This window comes from Osmerus eperlanus, chromosome 14, assembly GCF_963692335.1.
Source record: "Osmerus eperlanus chromosome 14, fOsmEpe2.1, whole genome shotgun sequence".
Lineage (NCBI taxonomy): Eukaryota > Metazoa > Chordata > Actinopteri > Osmeriformes > Osmeridae > Osmerus > Osmerus eperlanus.
The window spans coordinates 11,525,490-11,545,489 of record NC_085031.1 but is presented as its reverse complement, the minus strand read 5'-3'; the positions used below and the strand labels follow the sequence as shown (position 1 = coordinate 11,545,489).

At 50.7% G+C, this 20,000-nt stretch overlaps 2 protein-coding genes across 5 annotated transcripts in view; both read right to left on the bottom strand.

Annotated features, from left to right (window-relative positions):
- rgs12b (regulator of G protein signaling 12b) overlaps positions 1–3,294 on the bottom strand; it is a 32,019-nt gene extending 28,725 nt beyond the window's left edge. For 2 of the 4 annotated variants that reach the window (XM_062477681.1, XM_062477684.1), the window contains exons 1-3: positions 2,779–2,955; positions 538–1,866; positions 27–266 (exon numbers count right to left, since the gene is read on the bottom strand). In XM_062477681.1, the coding sequence (XP_062333665.1) occupies positions 27–266; positions 538–1,587 (1,290 nt within the window). In that variant the 5' untranslated portion in view covers positions 1,588–1,866; positions 2,779–2,955. Of the gene's footprint in view, positions 1–26; positions 267–537; positions 1,867–2,326; positions 2,476–2,778; positions 2,956–3,161 lie in introns of those variants that run through there. The other 2 variants (XM_062477682.1, XM_062477683.1) reach the window with 2 other exon arrangements.
- A 1,826-nt stretch (positions 3,295–5,120) lies between these two features.
- Positions 5,121–20,000, bottom strand: part of htt (huntingtin) — a 30,826-nt gene continuing 15,946 nt past the window's right edge. The window contains 29 exon segments of the mRNA XM_062478192.1: positions 5,121–8,478; positions 8,626–8,786; positions 9,277–9,439; positions 9,542–9,746; positions 10,583–10,796; positions 11,048–11,162; positions 11,629–11,819; positions 11,977–12,132; positions 12,536–12,668; positions 13,020–13,233; positions 13,377–13,516; positions 13,732–13,886; positions 14,016–14,119; positions 14,784–14,910; positions 15,132–15,316; positions 15,412–15,510; positions 16,113–16,290; positions 16,692–16,837; positions 17,043–17,250; positions 17,348–17,470; positions 17,557–17,695; positions 17,822–17,898; positions 18,097–18,273; positions 18,475–18,654; positions 18,867–19,008; positions 19,116–19,347; positions 19,465–19,607; positions 19,790–19,841; positions 19,844–19,996. Of these exon segments, the coding sequence (XP_062334176.1) occupies positions 8,265–8,478; positions 8,626–8,786; positions 9,277–9,439; positions 9,542–9,746; positions 10,583–10,796; positions 11,048–11,162; positions 11,629–11,819; positions 11,977–12,132; positions 12,536–12,668; positions 13,020–13,233; positions 13,377–13,516; positions 13,732–13,886; positions 14,016–14,119; positions 14,784–14,910; positions 15,132–15,316; positions 15,412–15,510; positions 16,113–16,290; positions 16,692–16,837; positions 17,043–17,250; positions 17,348–17,470; positions 17,557–17,695; positions 17,822–17,898; positions 18,097–18,273; positions 18,475–18,654; positions 18,867–19,008; positions 19,116–19,347; positions 19,465–19,607; positions 19,790–19,841; positions 19,844–19,996 (4,526 nt within the window). The 3' untranslated portion in view covers positions 5,121–8,264.

The window sequence follows — 20,000 nt, the reverse complement described above, 5'->3', positions numbered from 1 at the left end:
AAGGTATGTTGAACCCCGAAACACACCTGGTGGTGACACAGATCGGGATCCACAATGAAAACATGACAGGAGGTCCTCAGACCACCCTCTTCCTCTTGCCCGTTGCCGTAGCGACAGTCCTCGTGGTCGTCCGTGGCCTGCATGGTGACCAGCCCGAAGAAGCGGCGGTCGTCGGGGCAACAGGCGCTAAAGGCGAGTTTCTCGGCAGGATAGGTGGCCAGGACCTGACCCCTGTCACTGACCAGGCGCACACAGTCATGCATCACCTGGTGGTCGGAATGTTGACATCATTAGATATTATATATCATATTGAATATAATTTCTATTTTGTTCTTCAGTGGACTTGATGGACAGCTGATACAATGTAAAGCAAACAATGAAAAAATATGTTGCGTAATGAAAGTAATGAAAAGTAAGGCTTGTCGTTGTGTAAACTATACTTGAACTTCGTTTAAGGGAAGGCTGTAAAAAGGCTGTAAAGGTTGCTGGGAGATGAAAAAAGAAACAAAAGTGATTTGTTGATGTTGACACCCGCACCTTCATGAGCACCAGGGAGTGGATCTTCTGCTCGGCACGGAGCCGCCTCATGCTGCCCCTGATGGCCTGCAGGCTGTCGCTCTCCAGACTGGCTCCCGTGGAGGCCAGCTCAATGGAGCCCAGGTACCCCACCATCATGCCCACGTTCAGGATGCCTTCGCTGGGCTCTAGAGCAAAGTCATCCCCGACTCCCACCTCCAGCTCCTGGTCCTCCTGGTGGTGGTGGAGGGGGTGCTGGTAGGAGTCCAGAAAGACAGAGTCATCGTTGAGCACCCTGGCCATCTCCTCCTCCGACAGGAGGTTAGGGTTGCTGCGGGAGTGGGGGTGGGAGTTCCGGTAGGGGGGGAACTCAGGTTCGGAGAGTGGACGAGGCTTGGAGGAGGAGGAGGAGGAGGAGGAAGGCCCGGGGGCGATGACTCGCTCTTTCTCAGAGCTGCTGGAAGAATGGCTAGAGTTTTCAAAGATCATGCTGAATATCCCTCCTGACTGCATCTCTGCCACTACCCTTTCAGCCCTGTTGATGCCCAGGGCCTTGTGGTCCAGTTTGGGCTTGAACCAGCCTCCCCTGGATCCTCCTTTGTGTTGGTGGCTGTTGTTGTTGGCGCCGCTGCCACCGTTGTCATGGAAACTGCCCAGCTCCTCGTCGCTGGAGCACGAGTCCACGTGAGCGCCCGCCCCGCCCCCGGCACCTCGTCGGCTGCCATGGTGACGGCCACCGCGGTGACGCTCCCCCTCAGCGATCACCAGGTGAAGGATGCCAGTGCAACGGCCGATGAGCTTGACCACGTCTTCGTGGGACGCCTTGGAGACGTTGATGTCATTGACGGACAGGATGTGGTCGCCAGAGCGCAGGCCCATGTAGTCAGCGGGGCTTCCTTTCAGAATGCAGCTCAGGACACAGGGGCCCTGGCCTGACAGGGTAAAGCCGTACCCCGTCCTTCCCCGCGCCACCTCCACACCACGGATTCGACCCTGGGGAGGGGGAGGCGGGGACAAGGGCAGCCCGCCCCCATGACGTCTCTTGGATGACGTATCTGCCTGTCTGAACATTTTTCCGGTTTCTCTCTTTTTCACCTCCAGTCAATTCAGTTGGTGTGAAAGAAATGACATGTTGGCGGTCTTCTTTACACAAAGTAAGAGCATGGGTGTGTCCCAAAATGCCCCTCTCCGCCCTCCGCCCCTTTCAAGGGTGGGTGTCGTGGCCTTCTGAAAAGCCGAGGAGAAGGTCTAAATGTAGCAGGAGGGTGAGAGCAAGGCCTCAGCTTCAACACGACTACGCCAGCTCTCCCATCCTGCTGCTACTCTGGCCGGGTTCACAGTCTAGTTCACCTGCAGGACCAGACAACACACATTACACACTATCAGTTTCTATAAATCAAACTATATATCCATTGTTGACCACTGGTTCACTTAAAACATGGTTAATACTGATAGTATATTTTCAAGATATTAAGTCACAAAAGTACAGAGCAGCACAACTAATGAAAGCTTTAGAGTGATTTCCGACCCTGACTAGAGGAGGGGTTCATAAACACGTTGTTTTTTCGGAGTCATGCACAGGTGAAAGGGGAGAAAATATAGCCCTGTACAGTTGCATGGCAACATGCTTGACTTCCTAAAAACGTATGTATGTCTTTATTTTATTACTTTATATCTGATTATGTTTAGTTATAATACACTGTTATCAATGCAAATTCAACACAGTAAATGACAATTAACACGACCATGGGAAACAAGCAATGTCGACTCGCTGGCATAGACTACAGTGCTACGCTATGGGTTAGCCTACCATTATTGTAAAATTTGCAGACTTCATCTTACTGCGATCTCAGTGGTTGTTCATTATCCACGTCATTTTTTATAAAAATCTAAGAAAATGCTAACTCTCAGAACAGCATGTCTTTTTAAAGTATTTACTAATGTTACTAACTTTTTTTGACTGACTAAAACCGCTAGTTGAAAAATCATCCTATGTGAATACACCCGTGCTGGACATGTGTCCCGCCCCCATTTGTACTTAAGCTCAGGAATTTCAATGAGTCGCCTTGACAACGATAGTGTACACATACGTTTTTTGCCCTGTCATTGGCCCATATGACTGTCAGTCACATCAAGTCCAACTCGCCAAAAAAAGAAAAATATTTAAGTTTGACTGAGAATTGTAGAGTAACAAAGTAGCTGTCTGTAACGTTTCACAGTTTACACAACTTTCAATAAACACAGCAACAAAGTGTCAGTTACACATATGTTATAATGTGCAAGCTCCTTGTAGATAGAACATTGAATGGCAATGTATTGACACGCTATTTTACTAAGAAACACAGCTGGCTAACGGTACTGTATTCGCAGGAGATGATATGGCTAAGAAAAAGGTGCAGCCCGCCTGCCTATCTTGTTCCATTGCCAGCTGGTTAATGTTACTAAACTAACTTGTTATATTTTGTAAATGTTAATAATGCACGTAAGAATAGTATTAGTTTAATTATTTCTTAAAATCAGCTCAAGGAGAAAACTGAAGGTGCTGGCTCGTGAACGAAATTCCTATTGCATAGTCAACTAGCCTATAACTTTCTTGACTCGACAAAGTGAAAATATGCTATGAATTGATTGTTATAAAAGCTTACTGGTAAATATTGTCCGACGATGCCAAGTCCAATCCCATTGTTATTAATGGCTACACCGCGATAAGTAAACAAAGGAAAAGACTACAACCATCTGGTAAGGAGAAGGAGGTGTGCGAATCTTTGGGGAGGAGAAGGAGGGACTAACGGACCCAACGCAGGGTCACATGATGGAGTGATGGGCAGTTTAAAACAGATAGTTTTAGCATATTAAACTTCTTCAGGTGAATTACAGCTTTTCAACAAAAATAAATAGTAATTTAATTGCCTAGTCGAGTCTTTTTTTTATCTGTCTGGCTGAAATTCCACAGTCTGCATCCTCTCTTCCTTGGGAATAATCGGGGGCAGGTTATAGGCTAGGCCACAGGTGCTCTCTCCATGACATTTGTGTTGGCAAGATCACAGGGAAAAGTGATGCGCTTCCAGACGGATCACCTTTGCTGTAGCTTGTTTTCTTAGAAACGTAAACACTAGGCTTCACTAATTGTCACCTTCAGTAACTTAAACTGTTTACTAACTCCAAACTTTTACTTCAAGAAGTCAGTTGTGCATATTAGATTATAAATTATACAGTTACTTGAAAACGATGAACCTGAATTAAAACAATAATCATGCAGGGTAATACGCTTAATTCATGTACATGATCCAGGGTCCTATTACTGTGAGCAACAGGATTTCAGAGAGACTTCTAAACCCTGGATCATGTACATTTCCTACTGTACCATACAGACAGGGCCAGGTGGTCTTGTCTGGAAACAAAACAGATGGATCTGAGTTCATGTCCTTATCAGCACCACAGCGGATCAATATCCTCACCAACAACTATACGGAGAAAAAATGCAAGGGCTTGATTTCATTTCTTGTAGAGGCAGGTAAGGTGGTCGGGCTTTAGAGACCAATGAATTATAGCATGTGTACATATAATTTTGTATGATACAAGTCCTTTCACACTGATGTACTGCCCATTTATGGCCGTATTTCCAATTACACTTTACCGGGAGACATATGGAGATCTCACTGATAATCCCTAATCATTATGTAGACCACACTGGACTGGACTGACACTATAATAACCATGCAGGAAATCTCAAACGGTCAGCTGCACAGCACAATAAGCCAATGCATTAAATTGTCAGCATGAAAGCATCCATTGTGTACAATTAAGTGTTCGTGGGCTATGATTAGTACTTAAGCGCCCCAGTCCAGTTCATGGTGATTTGAAACAATTATGTGTGACTCCATGGCTATTTCCTAGACAACGGCGTGCGACCTATGCCGTGTCTATCTCAAAATACTGCCTGTCTGCAAATTCTGATCTTAAGTGTCTTGACTTAACCTCGCTGGTCGTCTGGCTTGCCTGGCAGTTCTTCCTCAGCTCAGGGAGAGGGGATTAGTGCAGATGGTCACACCCACAACACAATTATGACATTTACAGCAGTTTATCAAGTGGAAGGTTTGCTAGGATACAATATGTTTGTCACTATTTGTTTGTCACGTAATTGGATGAACTGTGGACATATGATAAACTGATACAAGAGAAAGTGTGTCCAGTGTTCAGTGCATAATACTTTGTTTTTTTGTGTGTGGATGTGTGACGTATAATAATCTTAAATTCATGAAGACGGCAGCCAAATAATACAATCAGTACATTTTCTATATTAAATATATAGACAGAATTAACATTTGATCATTTATTCATTTCTACAACATGACATTGCAAGTATTTCATCATGTTAAAATAGTGCCATTAAATTAAATACTCAATTATATATTATTCTCAGAACAGGAAAAACAGTGAAGAAAGGTGAGACAGGTTATGTACTGCTTCAAAAGAGGCTCCAGAACACAAGTTCCATGTGTAGAATCAAATGAGAATGTTTTGAGTTCCATGGCTCTATCATAGCCTCCCAAACCTGGGGATGAACGCCATAAAAGCAGAATGACAACATTTGCCTTTGTCAACAACACACTGGGCGGCTGTGGTCACCTATGCAGGTCCTAAAATTCAGGGTATGTGTTTTGTTACATCCCAGCATTAAATGACTGTAGTCATTATGGCAATGTTTAGCTGAATCGAGAGGGGGGGGAGAGGGGAGGAGTCCAGTTCTTCCCTAGCACAAACGCGTTCACTCACATCTCACTGGAATGGTGAATTGTGATGGTGTAGGTAGAAAGACAGTGTTGTTCTCATCTACGCAATGATAGGTTCGTTTCTAACCTTAAAAGTGGGCCAAAACAGGAAGAAGAAAAAGTCTGGAAGTCTTCGAGCAGGCTGTGTTAAACTCATCAAACTTCACCTCGGCCCTGGCCCCTCCCCCTTTCCCTGGCCCTTCCTTCCTGCAACTGCCAAAAAGAACTCTGGATAAGCGTATTATCTCAACAGGGGACCTCGGTACAGTGTTTTTGGATTTTAAGAATTAAAAAAATAAAAATAGTCTCAAGACCACAAACAAAGATGCAACTAAGACCCATTTCAATATCTACATAGAAGATTTCCAAGACTACATCTCCTTAAAACAGAACATGTCCATCTGACTTTAGACAGATTAAATATGGAATAGATTACTTGCACACACAAAAAAAAGAATATATCTTTGCTCTTGGCTGACAGCTTGTCTAATTCATTATGCACATATGACTGCTTTGGGAGGCCTCACACTGACATTTCCATCTGTCTTCATAATCTTAAAAACAGCTACCAAACAACTGGGGACTTAATCATTTATTGTATGAATACATCATTTTGACTGGTGACCACGACCAAAGTCAGTGTGTTACATTGCCTTCTGTGTGTGGTAGTCATCCAGTCATCCAGTACTGAATGCAAACACTGAAGTCCCATGCAGCGTACATTGACACAGAGAAAACAAGAAAGCAGATTCCATTGACGTGAGAAAAACTTCAAGTTTTTAAGTGCTAGACACTCAATACGCTGCACTAAGACAGTAAGTGGCGAACATCTGTAAGATTTCAAAAAACCAGAAGAGTGAATTAAAAAGAAGCAGTTTTAAAGCTTTGAAGGGAGGGAAAAACAACAACAGACAAGAACATAGCATTGACCGGTGGCGTTGCTAAGGTAACACCATGATGCCTGTTGACTGGTCAAAGCAGCTGTTGGTTGCTACAGTTATATAACAGAGGACTTTTTTGTATTGCGTTCCTCCTCCTCTCCCTCCCTCATCGGCATAACCAACGCCAGAATCCTTACCATAGAAATACAGTATACAGGAAATACAGGGAAGTGGGGGGGTCATGCATCTGTAGGATAAACAGTAGGACAGATTCAGTCGTCTGGTATGTGTGTGTGTACAGGAGTAAGGAGGCCAACCAAGCATGTCAGGGTCAAGTTTATAAAATGGAATCATGTCGGCTTAAAGCTTCGTTTGCATACGTTCCGTTTGAGAATGTCTGTCCAAAAAGAGAACACCCGTCACTGTTACATGAAGGATTTTTGTGGCTCCCGTTTGCACAGCAGTCATTCTTCATGCATTGTGAAGTTATGTTTTACGTTACAATTATACGCTTGACTTGACATGATACACTGAGATAACTCCAATAAAACATAACTAGGCTTTACTCCCAGTGACTGATTAAAATTCCAATAAGTAATCACATCTCATCCTGAGAGGAAGCAAATATGTTGGATTTAGTGTGGGGTATCATCCAGGGATGGGACAAGATGGAGAATGACTGAAAAAAGAGTCGCCAGAGAAAACAGGAAGTTAACCAAAGAGCCAATCAGGAACTCCATTTTTTTCTGACCAAGCTGTAAACGGTGCAAAGTGCAAAGCTATCAAGGGCAAGCATATTATGATAGGTGGCAAGTAATTACGGGACACGTGTTCAGGTGAGCTCCCTGAAACCTTTTGATTGGTGACTCCAGTGTTGACCTTTGTCTAGTCCCGGAGGCTAAGCTAGGCCAACTGCACATAGAGACAGGAATCGTAGCATCATGCTAACAGTGAAAGACCAACCCCCCTGTCGGTCCACAATGACAATGATACAATCGCAGCATTTTTGTTGTTGTTGCCATTTTTAGACAGGGATATTTACTATGGCTATTAGTGATCCTTTTTACTCTTGATACATAAAACATATCTATCCTTTATCTCACTTTTTCTAACTCCTCTGTCATCTTGGAGTTGATAAGCAAAAGATAGAGGGAATTACTTAAAAAATTAAAAAGAAATACTACAAAGATACTGTAGATAACTACTGACAACACCAAGCAGACATATCTAGACTAATGATCTTTGTCAGTTTTAATCCGTATTCTGCTCTCTGTAACAAAACACACTGAAAAATAGAAGTATTGAACTTTAAATATAGTAAATACTTTAGATTTTACTTTTCTTCATACAATATAACGTTACAAGGCTCAAGCAAGTCCTCACAGGAAAATATACAAATCCAGTTACTTTACTCTTTTTTCATCATCTTTCTTCTTAATATCACTTATATTATTTTCTTTGCTCGTCAAGGTGCTGAATGAAGGTCAGTTCGAGTGGGGCTAGTGTTGTCGTACGTCCTTGCGGAAGCATCCCTGGGGAAATGTGAGTGAGGGTGGAACCATTAAAGCATTTGGGACCAGTGTATTTCATAATTCTGAAAGACCATTCCTCTTTATCTATGGACAGTGAGAGAGTGCAGGTCTGTGACTAGCTATAGTGCGTCCAAACGTTCCAAGATGGCTTCCCTTTCAACACTTCCTCTTCATGCTTCTTTGACGGTTTGAAGGACCGGATAAGTTTCCATATCACTATCAACCCTTGACTTGAAATTAGTGGGGAAAAGGGACAGGGAGGATGAGGCCAGAGAATACAGCAGAGATAACATAAGAACTCTCTGTATCCATCTAACCCTCTAGTCTACCTCATCTTTCCATTCATTCTCTTTCTGGGAGAGTGTCTAGGTGTGCTCTCTCTCTCTCTCTTTCTCTCTCTCTCTCATTCCACACTCTCTCTTTCTCTCCTAACCTTCTTTCTCTGGCGAAAGGTGTCCTCTCTTTCCTAATGTCCCTCTTTCTATTTTCAGAGGACGGTGTCCTGGTATATTGTCTCTCTCTCTCTCTCTCTCTCACCTCCTCCCCCACCCATCCCTAAGCCTTCAGAGGGAGGTGTCCTGGTGGATGGAGAGCAGGCAGGCCAGGAGCTGGTGGTAGGGGCTGCCAGGTGAGGCCACCGTCTCGAAGACGGACTGGAAGGCCCGGCGGTCCAGCTCCTCGTCGATCTGGTGCCGGTAGAAGTCCATGGCCACCAGGCAGAAGAGGTTGACGTCCACCACCTCGCTCTTTCCCATACGGCTGATCACATGAGGCAGGCTGGAGTGGGCGGGGGGTTAAGGAGGAAATGGTATATGGGGAGATGGGGGATACATAAACACACTCTCACGCACACAAACACACAGACACAAACACCGATGCGCGCACACACACACACACACACACACAGGTAGACGGCAAGGATACAGGGCGGAGATCCACTGGGAGGTGGAGGCAGACACGAAGAAGCAGGAGAGCGACCACATGGCCATGGCCACGGGCGTCCTCTGGGTGAAGTTGGACAGGGACAGCAGCACCCAGTCACGCACCATCGATGACTGGCCTGTCGCATGCAGAGTCTGAAACACCTGGTGGGGCCAGATATGGACGTGGAGGAGAAGAACAGAATTATGAAGGAGTGAGGTGGAGGAGAGAGGAATCATTGCAACCAGACAATTACCAGGATCCACATTGTGGAGAATTTCATGGGAAGAACAAATGCAAGGTTTATTTCTGCCATTGAGCCTTAACTATACTACCATGGTTGGTGTTCTTTCTGTTGCCCGTTGCCTTGCCAACATGTTGTTAAGAAAGTGCTTGCAAGTCCATGAAACAAAGAGCTCTATACCAGTAACTAAGCAACGGTTTCTGACCACATTTCCATTGAAATTCTGTTCAAGGGAACATTCCTTTTCTAGACAGACCAGGACAAAATGGCAGAACTGACTAATGAAGACGGTAGAAAAATACCAGCGCCAATTTAAACAAGGATGTGTTTGTGTGTGTGTGTGTGTGTGTGTGTGTGTGTGTGTGTGTGTGAGTGAGAGAGTCTGTGAGGGTGAGTCATTCCCCACTGACCTTGTAAACCACGCTGGCCATGAATTGTGGATAAGGCTGCTGATTGGACAGGAACTCCCCGATGACCTTGTTCATGACGTCCTGCGGAGGGAAGAAGTCGTCCAGGAACTGAGGCAGGATCCTGGCCACCACCCGCGCCTCGCTGGGGAAACCCTTACGGATCCTGGAGAGAGAAGCGTCCCAGAGGCAAGGACAGGGATGAGGGTCTGGCTGCATCTGGCTGCCTGGGCGTGGATGTGTATACACCCAAAGTGCGTTTCCATACCTGTCAAAGAGCACGGACACCCTCTCCATGGCGACGATGACGGACTCGCTGTCGGGGGCCTGGGGGTCCGCGTCGGCGGGGCGACCGGGGCTGGCCTTCTCCTTGCCTGAGGAGAAACCAACAGGACCAGCGGTGACCGCCACCGCCTCGCCAACGCCAACCTGACCCCTAACCTCTGTGACCTCTGAACCCGACGCAACCACCGCTGGGAGGACGAAAGTGTGACCGCCGTTAAATTAGGAAGGTTGAGTTAAAACTGGGAGGGGATTGGGGGAAGAGGGGTTCTGCATTGAGGAGTGAATAGGAGAAAGGTCGGGAATTACATTGTGTGGGAAGATTGAAAACGTTCAATAAATTGGCAGTGAAATTGGACAGGTAACCAGTCTGTGCCACATCAGGGTTGGACTTGGCAAGGCAACGGAGGCTCGCCCCTGTTAGGGTAGGAGACTGCTGGTTAGCACGTTAGTGGTTAGCTTACGGGGGAGCTAGCTGGCTAGAGTTAGTACAGGGAATTGTAGAGGCCACCGCAGTTGCTAATACCACAGGTAGCTAGATTACATGAAAGCTTGCACAAGTAAAGGAACTTTCAAGGCTGTACTGTAAGTCCTTACCACACGATAACTGTAGCTCAAAAACTGTCTGAGTGTATGGGTTTGAGCGATGGTAAGCATTAGCGTGTTGTGAAGGTACTGTAGTGTAATCAGAACACTTGATGGGAACGTAAAAAATCGCTGGGCATGCAGGTAGGAGCTGGCAAGCATTTGTGAGCTCATCACTGACCAGTTTCAGTCTACATGCAAGTGAGCATTTAGTGGACATGCTAGTTAGCATTTAGCATACACGCTTGTTAGCATTTAGCATTCATGATCGTGAGTACTGACTCCATGACAGGTAAGCGCAGTCCTAATGTACATGCAGGTAAGCTAGTTAGCTAGCGTTAGTATCAAGAACAGTAGGCGTTCATGCCATTGAAGAACTGCAGCTTTAAGCCTTCGTAAACCGAAACAGGAAGTGCTCGGCGTCGCCAGCAGGGAGTCTTACCGGTGTACATGCAGGTGAGCATGAGCCCCAGCGCGGCCATGGCCCTATGGGGGCTGGGCATGTTGACGCGCTCCACGCTGAGCTTGACCAGCGCCTCGCTGTCCAGCCGGGACAGCTGCTCCGACAGCAGCAGGCGCTCCAGACCCCTCAGGACGCAGTGGTAGATGACCGACGGGGTGGACTCCTCGCTGGACGACACCATCACGGCGCACGTCTGGGGGGGGGGGGAACACGACGGAACATCAATCTCGTGAGGTAATTTGGAAGTGAATGGACATGGTGGGTGGGGTTGGAGGGAGAAAGAGGAAGACAGGGAGGGAGGCAGGAGATAAACATGACATAAAGGATAAGGAAGGAGCGAGCCAGTGGAGAGGAAAGAATGGAAGGAATAGAGAAAGGGAGACGGACACACACACACACACGTCTACACACACACACACACGTCTACACACACTCGGCCCTGACCTGGATGACTCCGGCGGTGAAGTCGGCTCCCACATCCAGAGGATAGTTCTCCATCATGTAGAAGGCCACGGCACACATCACCAACACGTGCTGCTGGTTATGCAGGTTCACACAGCTGTCGACACACACACACACACACACACATTACTTACACTAAACACACACTGGCTGAGACACACAGCTACCCGAGGGAGAAGATATGTGGAATATGTGGGAAGGCAAGCAGGTAGTGCCATCTGGTGGTCCTTTATCTCCAGACTCGTGTTGGGCTCGTCTTATTAATGAGGCTGAACTTTGCACTGAATCCCTAATGGTTGTATAACGTAGCCAGATGAAAGGACAGCCATATCTGACTGTTCACAGCCAGACACAGAAGATGGCATTTCCATGTATTTAAGGACTAACAGAGACAACAGAAGGTCATATACAGTGTGTGTGTGTGTGTGTGTGTTCTCAGCATGAGCCTTCTCATCATCCACCTCCACTCCCATGGCAGGACACCAATTAGCATCCCTGCCACCGGAGTGTGTGGAGCTGCTTGTACAGTGTGTGTGTGTGTGTGTTGGTGTGTGCGCCCTCACTGTGCGATGGCGCGGAGGTTGGACAGCAGGTACTCGGACACGGCGGGGATCAGCTGCTTGGCCGTGTCGTCCAGCAGGTCACACTCCAGCACGTACAGCACGCCGTGGAGAGCACCCATGCGGCTGGGGAGGTGGGTGCTGCGGAGGGTGGTCTCCAGCAGGCGGCACACGGGCTCCGCTATCGCCTTGTCCTGGAGGGGGGGGGGGGGGGATTAGTGAATTAATTAAATGGATTGACGTAGGGATGAATGATTGAACTGATAGGGAGATGGATACATTCACAAAATACACAAAGTACAGGGACAATGATAGAAAGCAACAGTGCAAGCTCAATCACACACTCCTCACCATCCCAAGTACGGCAGCAGCCTTGCAGATGGCCGGCACCAGGTACTGGTTGAGGATCTCGTCCTCAGGGGGATGCACCTTCTGCAGCTCCATCAGGGTGGAGAACATCATGTCAAACTGGTTCCTCTCTGTGAACAGGTCGGACACAGCTAACAACTGGAGGGGGGGGGGGGGGGGCAGAGAGACAGGGAGAGAAAGGGGGGGGGGGGGGAGATGGAGATATAGAAAGGGAGAGAAAAAGAGCAAGGGAGTAGACAGAGATGGAGAGGAAAGAGATGGTAAGAGAGAGGGAAAGACAGGGAGACAAAAAGAGATGGAGAGAGAGAGACTGTAAATGGACGTGCATCTGAATGAGAGGAAGCGTGACCAGGGTAAAGACTACCGGTCATTTCTCTCACTATATCGGTGTAGTTCTATTCCTCCTGTCAGTTTGAAAGGATGAAATAGCATAGGGATGTTACCTGTCATATTACAAACTACATGGCGTAATAATGGTTATTTCCCTGACTGACATTTTGTGAATGAACACAACTGAATGTGTGTGTGTGTCCATCCTCACCGAGCGGACCACCTCGCTGATCAGCACCACGGGGGTCCTCCTGTTGCTAGGGGAACCGGGGAGGACCCACTGGCTGTAGAGCTCCAACAGGAACTGGGAGCACGAGTGGATGTCCACCCCTGCTCGGTGCTTCCTGTTTGGAGAGATGTGGAGGGAGGGGGGTTAAGAAGGTGTTATGGACACCTACAAGCAAGAGCTCCCTTAGGGTGAACGGCTGCTGAGACCTGGAGTTGATGGGGGAGGTGGGTGGTGAGGTAGTGTGTGTGTGTGTGAGACCTGGAGTTGATGGGGGAGGTGGGTGGTGAGGTAGTGTGTGTGTGTGTGAGACCTGGAGTTGATGGGGGAGGTGGGTGGTGAGGTAGTGTGTGTGTGTGTGAGACCTGGAGTTGATGGGGGAGGTGGGTGGTGAGGTAGTGTGTGTGTGTGTGAGACCTGGAGTTGATGGGGGAGGTGGGTGGTGAGGTAGTGTGTGTGTGTGTGAGACCTGGAGTTGATGGGGGAGGTGGGTGGTGAGGTGGGGGCTGGGGCGTCGGTCTCGTCCTCCTCGTCCTCGCCCCACTCCTCCTCCCTCAGTGGGGTGATGTTGTTGCCCAGCCACACAGAGTGGATGGACACCTGGCCCAGCTTGTAGTCCATGTTGCCCAGCTCCCTCTCTGTGTTGATCTGGAGCAGCAGCTTCTCGTGGCTGATCAGGGTGCCTGCTGAAAGATGCACACGCACACACAATATTGAACGTGTAAATATAAACAGCCAGTATTTCTGTCCAGGAAGTATGTGGAAGGCAACACACCTGTTGCGATGACAGTATGTCTGTGTGTGCGTGTGTGTGCGTGTGTTTGACCTGCGGAGGCAGCAGACAGCGAGGGTACGGGGTCCCAGGCGTGGTAGGGGTGGTGAGTGTGGACGTTGTCTCTCTTGGACACCAGAGCCTGGATCTCTCTCTCCACCTCCCCTCGGATCACAGACAGCTTCCGGCCAAACCTGAGGGACGTGCAGGACGAGTTAACACATCAGCAATGCTGGTGTGTGTGTGTGTGTGTGTGTGCACAAACACCATTCAAACAGTGTCTGTATACTACAATCCTATACCTGGGTGTCTGTATGTGTGAGTGAGTACACAAATATCATTCATGTAGTGTTGATATGATTATTTGACACAATGTGAGTGATCAGTGTGTGTGTGTGTGTGTGTGTACCGAGTGTCGAGAGCCTTCAGGCTCTTGTTGCGTGGCTGCTGCTCCAGACAGCTGACGGCAGGGTTGCCAGCGGTGGGCAGGGTCATGGCGCTCAGCACCAGGGAGCTGATGGCCTGGACGGCCAGCACGTTGATCTGAGTCCTCTCCAGGTCCTCCTGGGGGAGGGGTTAGGGTTAGACGCACACACACACAACCGAAGGTGGTCAACTTAACGTGTGTGTATTCACACTTTAAGGTGAAAAACCTAACCCTGTAAGTATGTGTGTGTGTGTGTGTGTGTGTACCTCCTGCTGGGTCTCCTCCTCCTGGTCCATAGGGAGCGGTTGGGTGACCAGCACCCCCAGCAAAGTGGCCCACGTCTCCTCAAACTGGGTTCTGCTGCTCCAGCCTACAATACGGTCACAACGCGGTCACAGCGCGGTCACAACGCGGTCACAGCAACATGGGAAGAAAAATCTGCAAGACTTCACTATACAGAGCACCTCACCAAGAAATGATAAATGGAATGGGCGCTGAGAGTGTGGAGCAGTGTAAGTATTTGGGTACTATTTTAGATGACACAACTGATGAATGGGTTGTTATCAAGCTCTGCGGAAGCCTGATAACAACCATTCATTTGAATCGGGTGTGTTTGGAAACATCTAGAACAGGGGTGTTCAATCCTGGTCCTCGAGAGCCCCTGTCCTGCATGTTTTAGATGTTTCCCTGCTCCAGCACACCTGATTCAAATGAATGGGTTGTTATCAAGCTCTGTGGAAGCCGGGTAATGACCATTCATTTGAATCAGGTGTGCTGGAGCAGGGAAACATCTAAAACATGCAGGACAGGGGCTCTCGAGGACCAGGATTGAACACCCCTGATCTAGAACATGCAGGTCAGGGGGTTCCTGAGGACCAGCGCTGAGAACCACGCATCGGACATGTTGGGTTGGAAATGTTTGAAGACATAAGAAAACTCTTCTGTACGGCGGCCGAAGACTGTATTGCTTGAGGAAACGACATCCTGTGTGTGTGTGTGTGTGTGTGTGTGTGTGTGTGAGTGTACCCTCTCACCCAGTGTGTTGATGCGGTAGAGGAACTCTCTGAAGACATCCTTCTCCTGAAGGAACTCCACAGGGATCTCAGGGAGGGCTGTGCCAAACTCTCCACCTGGCAGAGGGGACCAGCCCAGCTTCCACACCTACACACACACGTGATGTACACACACACACACACACAGAGACGTTAGTTATGCATACATGTACAAAGGCACACAGTCACGTAAGTACTAAACACACACACATTTTATATGCATACAGACACACACGTAGAAGTTGGGTATGCAAACATGCGCAAACGTTCACCCACACCCACACCCACACACACACCCACACACACACCCACACACACAGTCAGACTGACCAGTGGGGGCACTCGTGTGTAGCTGTTGACCAAGGGCAGTCTGGACAGACTGATGACAATGTTGCGTAGTGTCGGGGTGAGGAAGGCAGGGATGGAGCTGTTCCTATGGTGACCAAGTGCCAGGATGCTCTGGAGCCCCTCCACCAGCTCTGCCATGGTCTCACACGCACGGCGCTCACACACGTCTAGAAAACACACACTTGGTGTCATCAAGTCATAACATTTCTTTGTGTGTGTGTGTGTGTGTGTGTGTGTGTGTGTGTGAGGTGGTGATACTCACTGTCGAGGTGTGGAGAGTCGACCTGGTCAGAGTCTGAGTCTCGACCCTTGTCTATCTTCCTCTCTGGGCGCAGCAGCTGGTCTCCTGGACCCACCGCCACTGGAGACACACACACACACACAGGCAAAGTTTAGGTTTCTCACACGCAAACGCTCCCAAACATACACATATTTACACAGAAACACCCCAGTGACCCATCGTAAGCACCTACTCACAAACACCCACCTCCCCTGAACACACACAAACACCTACCTCCCCTGAACACACACGCACACCCACCTCCCCTGAACACACACAAACACCCACCTCCCCTGAACACACACAAACACCCACCTCCCCTGAACACACACGCACACACAAACACCCACCTCCCCTGAACACACACGCACACACAAACACCCACCTCCCCTGAACACACACGCACACACAAACACCCACCTCCCCTGAACACACACGCACACACAAACACCCACCTCCCCTGAACACACACACACACACAAACACCCACCTCCCCTGAACACACACGCACACACAAACACCCACCTCCCCTGAACACACACGCACACACAAACACCCACCTCCCCTGAACACACACGCACACACAAACACCCACCTCCCCTGAACACACACAAACACCCACCTCCCCTGAACACACACAAACACCCACCTCCCCTGAACACACACGCACACACAAAACCCACCTGCGGTGATGAGGAGCCGGAGGCAGTGCACCAGGGAGCAGGTGTGTGTGGTGTAGGCGGCCGAGGCCAGGCGGCTCCAGATGCAGGGCTGCTGCAGGGCCAGGCACAGGCAGGACAGGGCCCCCTGGAGGTCCACGCTCAGAGGCACCTGGTCCTGGAGCAGACGCCACGCCACCACCTGGAGGAGGGGGGAAGGACCGGGGGAGAGAGGAGGGCGTCAGGGAGGGAGGGGGAGGGACCGGGGGAGAGAGGAGGGCGTCAGGGAGGGAGGGGGGAGGGACAGGGGGAGAGAGGAGGGCGTCAGGGAGGGAGGGGGGAGGGACAGGGGGAGAGAGGAGGGGGTCAGGGAGGGACGAGTCATGGAGGGAGGGGGGACGGGTTACGGAAAGGGGGAGAGAAGGAAGGAGGGGGTTGGGGAGGGAGGGAGGACATACAGGGAAGGGAAGGCCAATGAAACATGGGAGGTTAGAAAACCGCGCGAGCCAACGCCAGCGTGCGCCCGTGTCGGGGTGAGGGGAGCTGAGGTCAGGGGTCACCGACGTGAGGGGTCACCAGGGTGAGGGGTCACCGGGGCCTCACCTCGGTGACCAGGCAAGTGAAGGAGGTGATGAGGTGCTCCTTGTCCGACGGGATGTGGAACGAGGAAGGCAGCTGGGACACACACAGCAGGTACTGGGACAGGGCGCGGCACAGAGACAGAACCCTGGGGCAGAAACCTGCCTCTCCTGGAGGAAGGAGAGAGGGAGGGAGAGAGAGAGAGGGGGGTAGAGAGAGAGAGGGAGTGGTAGAGAGAGAGAGATAGGGAGAAAGATGGAGAAACCGAGAGAGGGAGAGATGGAGGGGGAGAGAGAAAGAGAGATTAAACAATCAAATGACCCTAAAAAGGTCATTCAGAGGTGTTGGAGAATGAGAACACACACAGTTTCTCACCATAGACTTCAGCCAGCTTGTCCCAGTAGGGTGAGGGTTCAGAGGGCGGCAGGAAGGACTGGTGAGGGACAGGAAGTTGCTGCGTGACACTGCCCAGCTGCTCCAGGGTAACCTGCAGGGCCGTCTCCAGCAGCAACGACCCTTGACCCCTGGTCAACCTCTGCAGCCCCATACTCAGACAGGGGCAGAGGAGACTGAGGTTGAACTCCTGAGAGGGAGAGAGAAAGAGGGTGGGTGGGTAAGGGGATCCATTTTGACATGTGGTACCTAGAGGAGGTTTCTGTGTGTGTGTGTGTGTGTGTTACCTTGCAGCTCATGATGCTGGACAGGTCAGTGGGAGGTAGTTTGGTCAGGAGTTCCGTGGTCTCCGTGAGAGCTCCGTCGCCACGGAGACAGCACTGTGACTTCACCAAAGACACGTACCATTCCTGAACGAATGCAAAGGTTACATTAACACACACGCGCACACACACCCGCAGACACGAAGACACACAAACACAACCAGTACTCTGACCTTGTCAGCAATGACCAACTCTGGGGCAGGGGGCGGGTCCCCATCCAGGGGGTGTGATGTCACGGGAGGGGCGGGGCTGCTCGTTTCCTCGGCGACGGTGGCTCGGAACCTGTCCAGCAGGGAATAGAACCTCTGATGCCTGGAACAGGAAGGAGAAAAAAAGGACACCATCACAAATCAAATGACACAATCAATGAATAACTCATCCTGTTCCCTCTAGTAGTGGTGCTCAGAGTATTAGTAACATTATTGAGAGCAGTATTACCTCTGAGCCAGTCCGCTGGTCTGAAGGTACTCCTGGAGACGGTCCAGTTCTTCTACAGGAAGCTGAGCTACGCTGTTCTGGAGACACACACAAGGCTCAGTACCAGCTAACAACCCAAAAAGGTCCAAACTTCAACTGAAACCTCAACTGTAGCTTCAAACTCCCTTTACAACATGGAAAACCTTTACATCCACACACACACACACACACCCCCGAGACCCACGCAGCTGGCAGCTGTACTCCCCCCCCCCCCCCCCCCCCCCAGCGTGGCCCACCTGCAGCGTCTCGGCCAGCAGCATCTCCACGCGGCGGCAGGCCAGCGTGTCCACCATGCGCGCCAGCACCCTGAAGGGGGTGCTGAGCAGCTTGTCCACGTACAGCATGAGCAGAGAGCCAGACTGGCTCAGGTGGATGCCCTCCAGACACTGCAGGGTCTTCCTCAACATGGTGGGCTGAGGGGGAGAGGAACAGGAGGACGAGAGGGGGGTAGGAGAGGAACAGGAGGAGGATGGAGGGGACAAGGAAATGGTGAAACACAGATCAAAAACATCTTGTATTTGATTGTGGGAGCGGGGTCAGAGGAGCAGCAGGAGGGGCGATGGCCACACGGCCGCGATGGGCTTCACCCTCTCGGGTCGCCGGGCGACCCTCACCGTGGCGAGGTTGTCGCAGCGGGAGTGGATGGCCTGGATGAAGAGGCCGCTGGCGGCCGAGTTGCGGTGCACGGCGCTGATGAAGTCCTGCACCGGCGGCTCGTGGGACAGGTTGATGAGGTCGCGCACGTGGTTCACCATCAGCCAGGTCAGGTGCTCCGAGTCATGGAGGTTCTGACACTGCGGGGGGGGGGGGGGGGCGAACGAAAAGGCCCGTTTGGGAGCGTTGGACAGTTCAGATCAAAGGAGACGATACGGAAACAAATTAAAGACTTCCAATGAGCTCAAAGACTTCTGTACATCCACAACAACAAACGTTCCACAGTGAGCCTAAGCAGGTCCAGTGTCCTCATGCCTGGCTGGAGTCCCTGCAGGCAGCAGCAAGCTCTCACCACGTAGTCACAGAAGAGGATGAGCGCGCCCCGCCGGACGATCTCCCGGTTGACCATGGCCAGCCGTGCCTCCGGCTTCTCCTCCTCCCCCTCGCTGGAGGAGTGGGGGCTCAGCAGCTTGGAGGAGGACAGGCTGTGGCCCCTGGAGGGAGGGAGGGAGGGAGGGAAAGCGCATAGGTGAAAGCTCTGCTGAGAACACAGGAGTGAGTTTACCTTAGTGTGTGTGTGTGTGTGTGTGTGTGTCTGTACCTGGGCGTCTGGTGCACCTCGGCCCACCAGGAGTAGTTGGTGTAGTGGATGATGAGCAGCACTTGGCACCACAGCAGCACCAGTGAGGGGTGTGTGGTGGTCAGACACTGCACCATGGCGTTCAGACCCTCCAGGGGGTAGAACTCGCCCCCGTCGCTGGCCCCGCCCCCCGCCGCCGCCCCCTCCCCCTTCAGGAGGCGGGTCGCCGCCGCCGTGATCCTCCGGAACATTCCTGAGGGAGCGCGGGAGGAGGAGGAAGGGAGGTAGGAAGGAAGGAGACAGTGGATTGATGGTCCAACGTAATGTGTGCGGGGGTTGCAGGAGTGTGTGTGTGTGTGTGTGTGCTCACCGCTCTTGAAGATGTGGATGAGGCACATGAGCAGGGTGCCCAGCTGCTGGCAGTAGAAGGTGTGCTGCTGCTCCGTCATGTCCACCTTCACCTGCCTGGACGAGATGTCCTCCAGCAGAACCCCCACCAGCTGGAGCAGGAACCTGGGGGGGCGGGGGGGGGGTTAAATACGTGTAAAGGAAGATAGAGGAATCAGGAGATTTAAAAAGACAGACGGTAGAGAAGGTTCGGTGAGGAACGGGCGGGGGGGGGGGGGGGGGGGGGGGGGGGTTTAACATCTTTCGAAACTCTTTTGAACACAACCCCAGAGGTGGGCGGGGCTCACCTGGCAAAGGTCTCCTCCGGCGCCGCCCTCTGCGTCTCGACGTTGGCCTCCGGGCCGCCGGAGGGGGCGGGGCCGTCCAGGTGCAGGTGGCGGATGGCGGGCAGGACAGCAGGCTGGGGGAGAGAGAGAGCTCATGGACACGGGACAGGACGATGTCCTCCGTGGACTGGGAGACCAGGACCCTCAGGATGGCCAGGATGCCAGACACCCA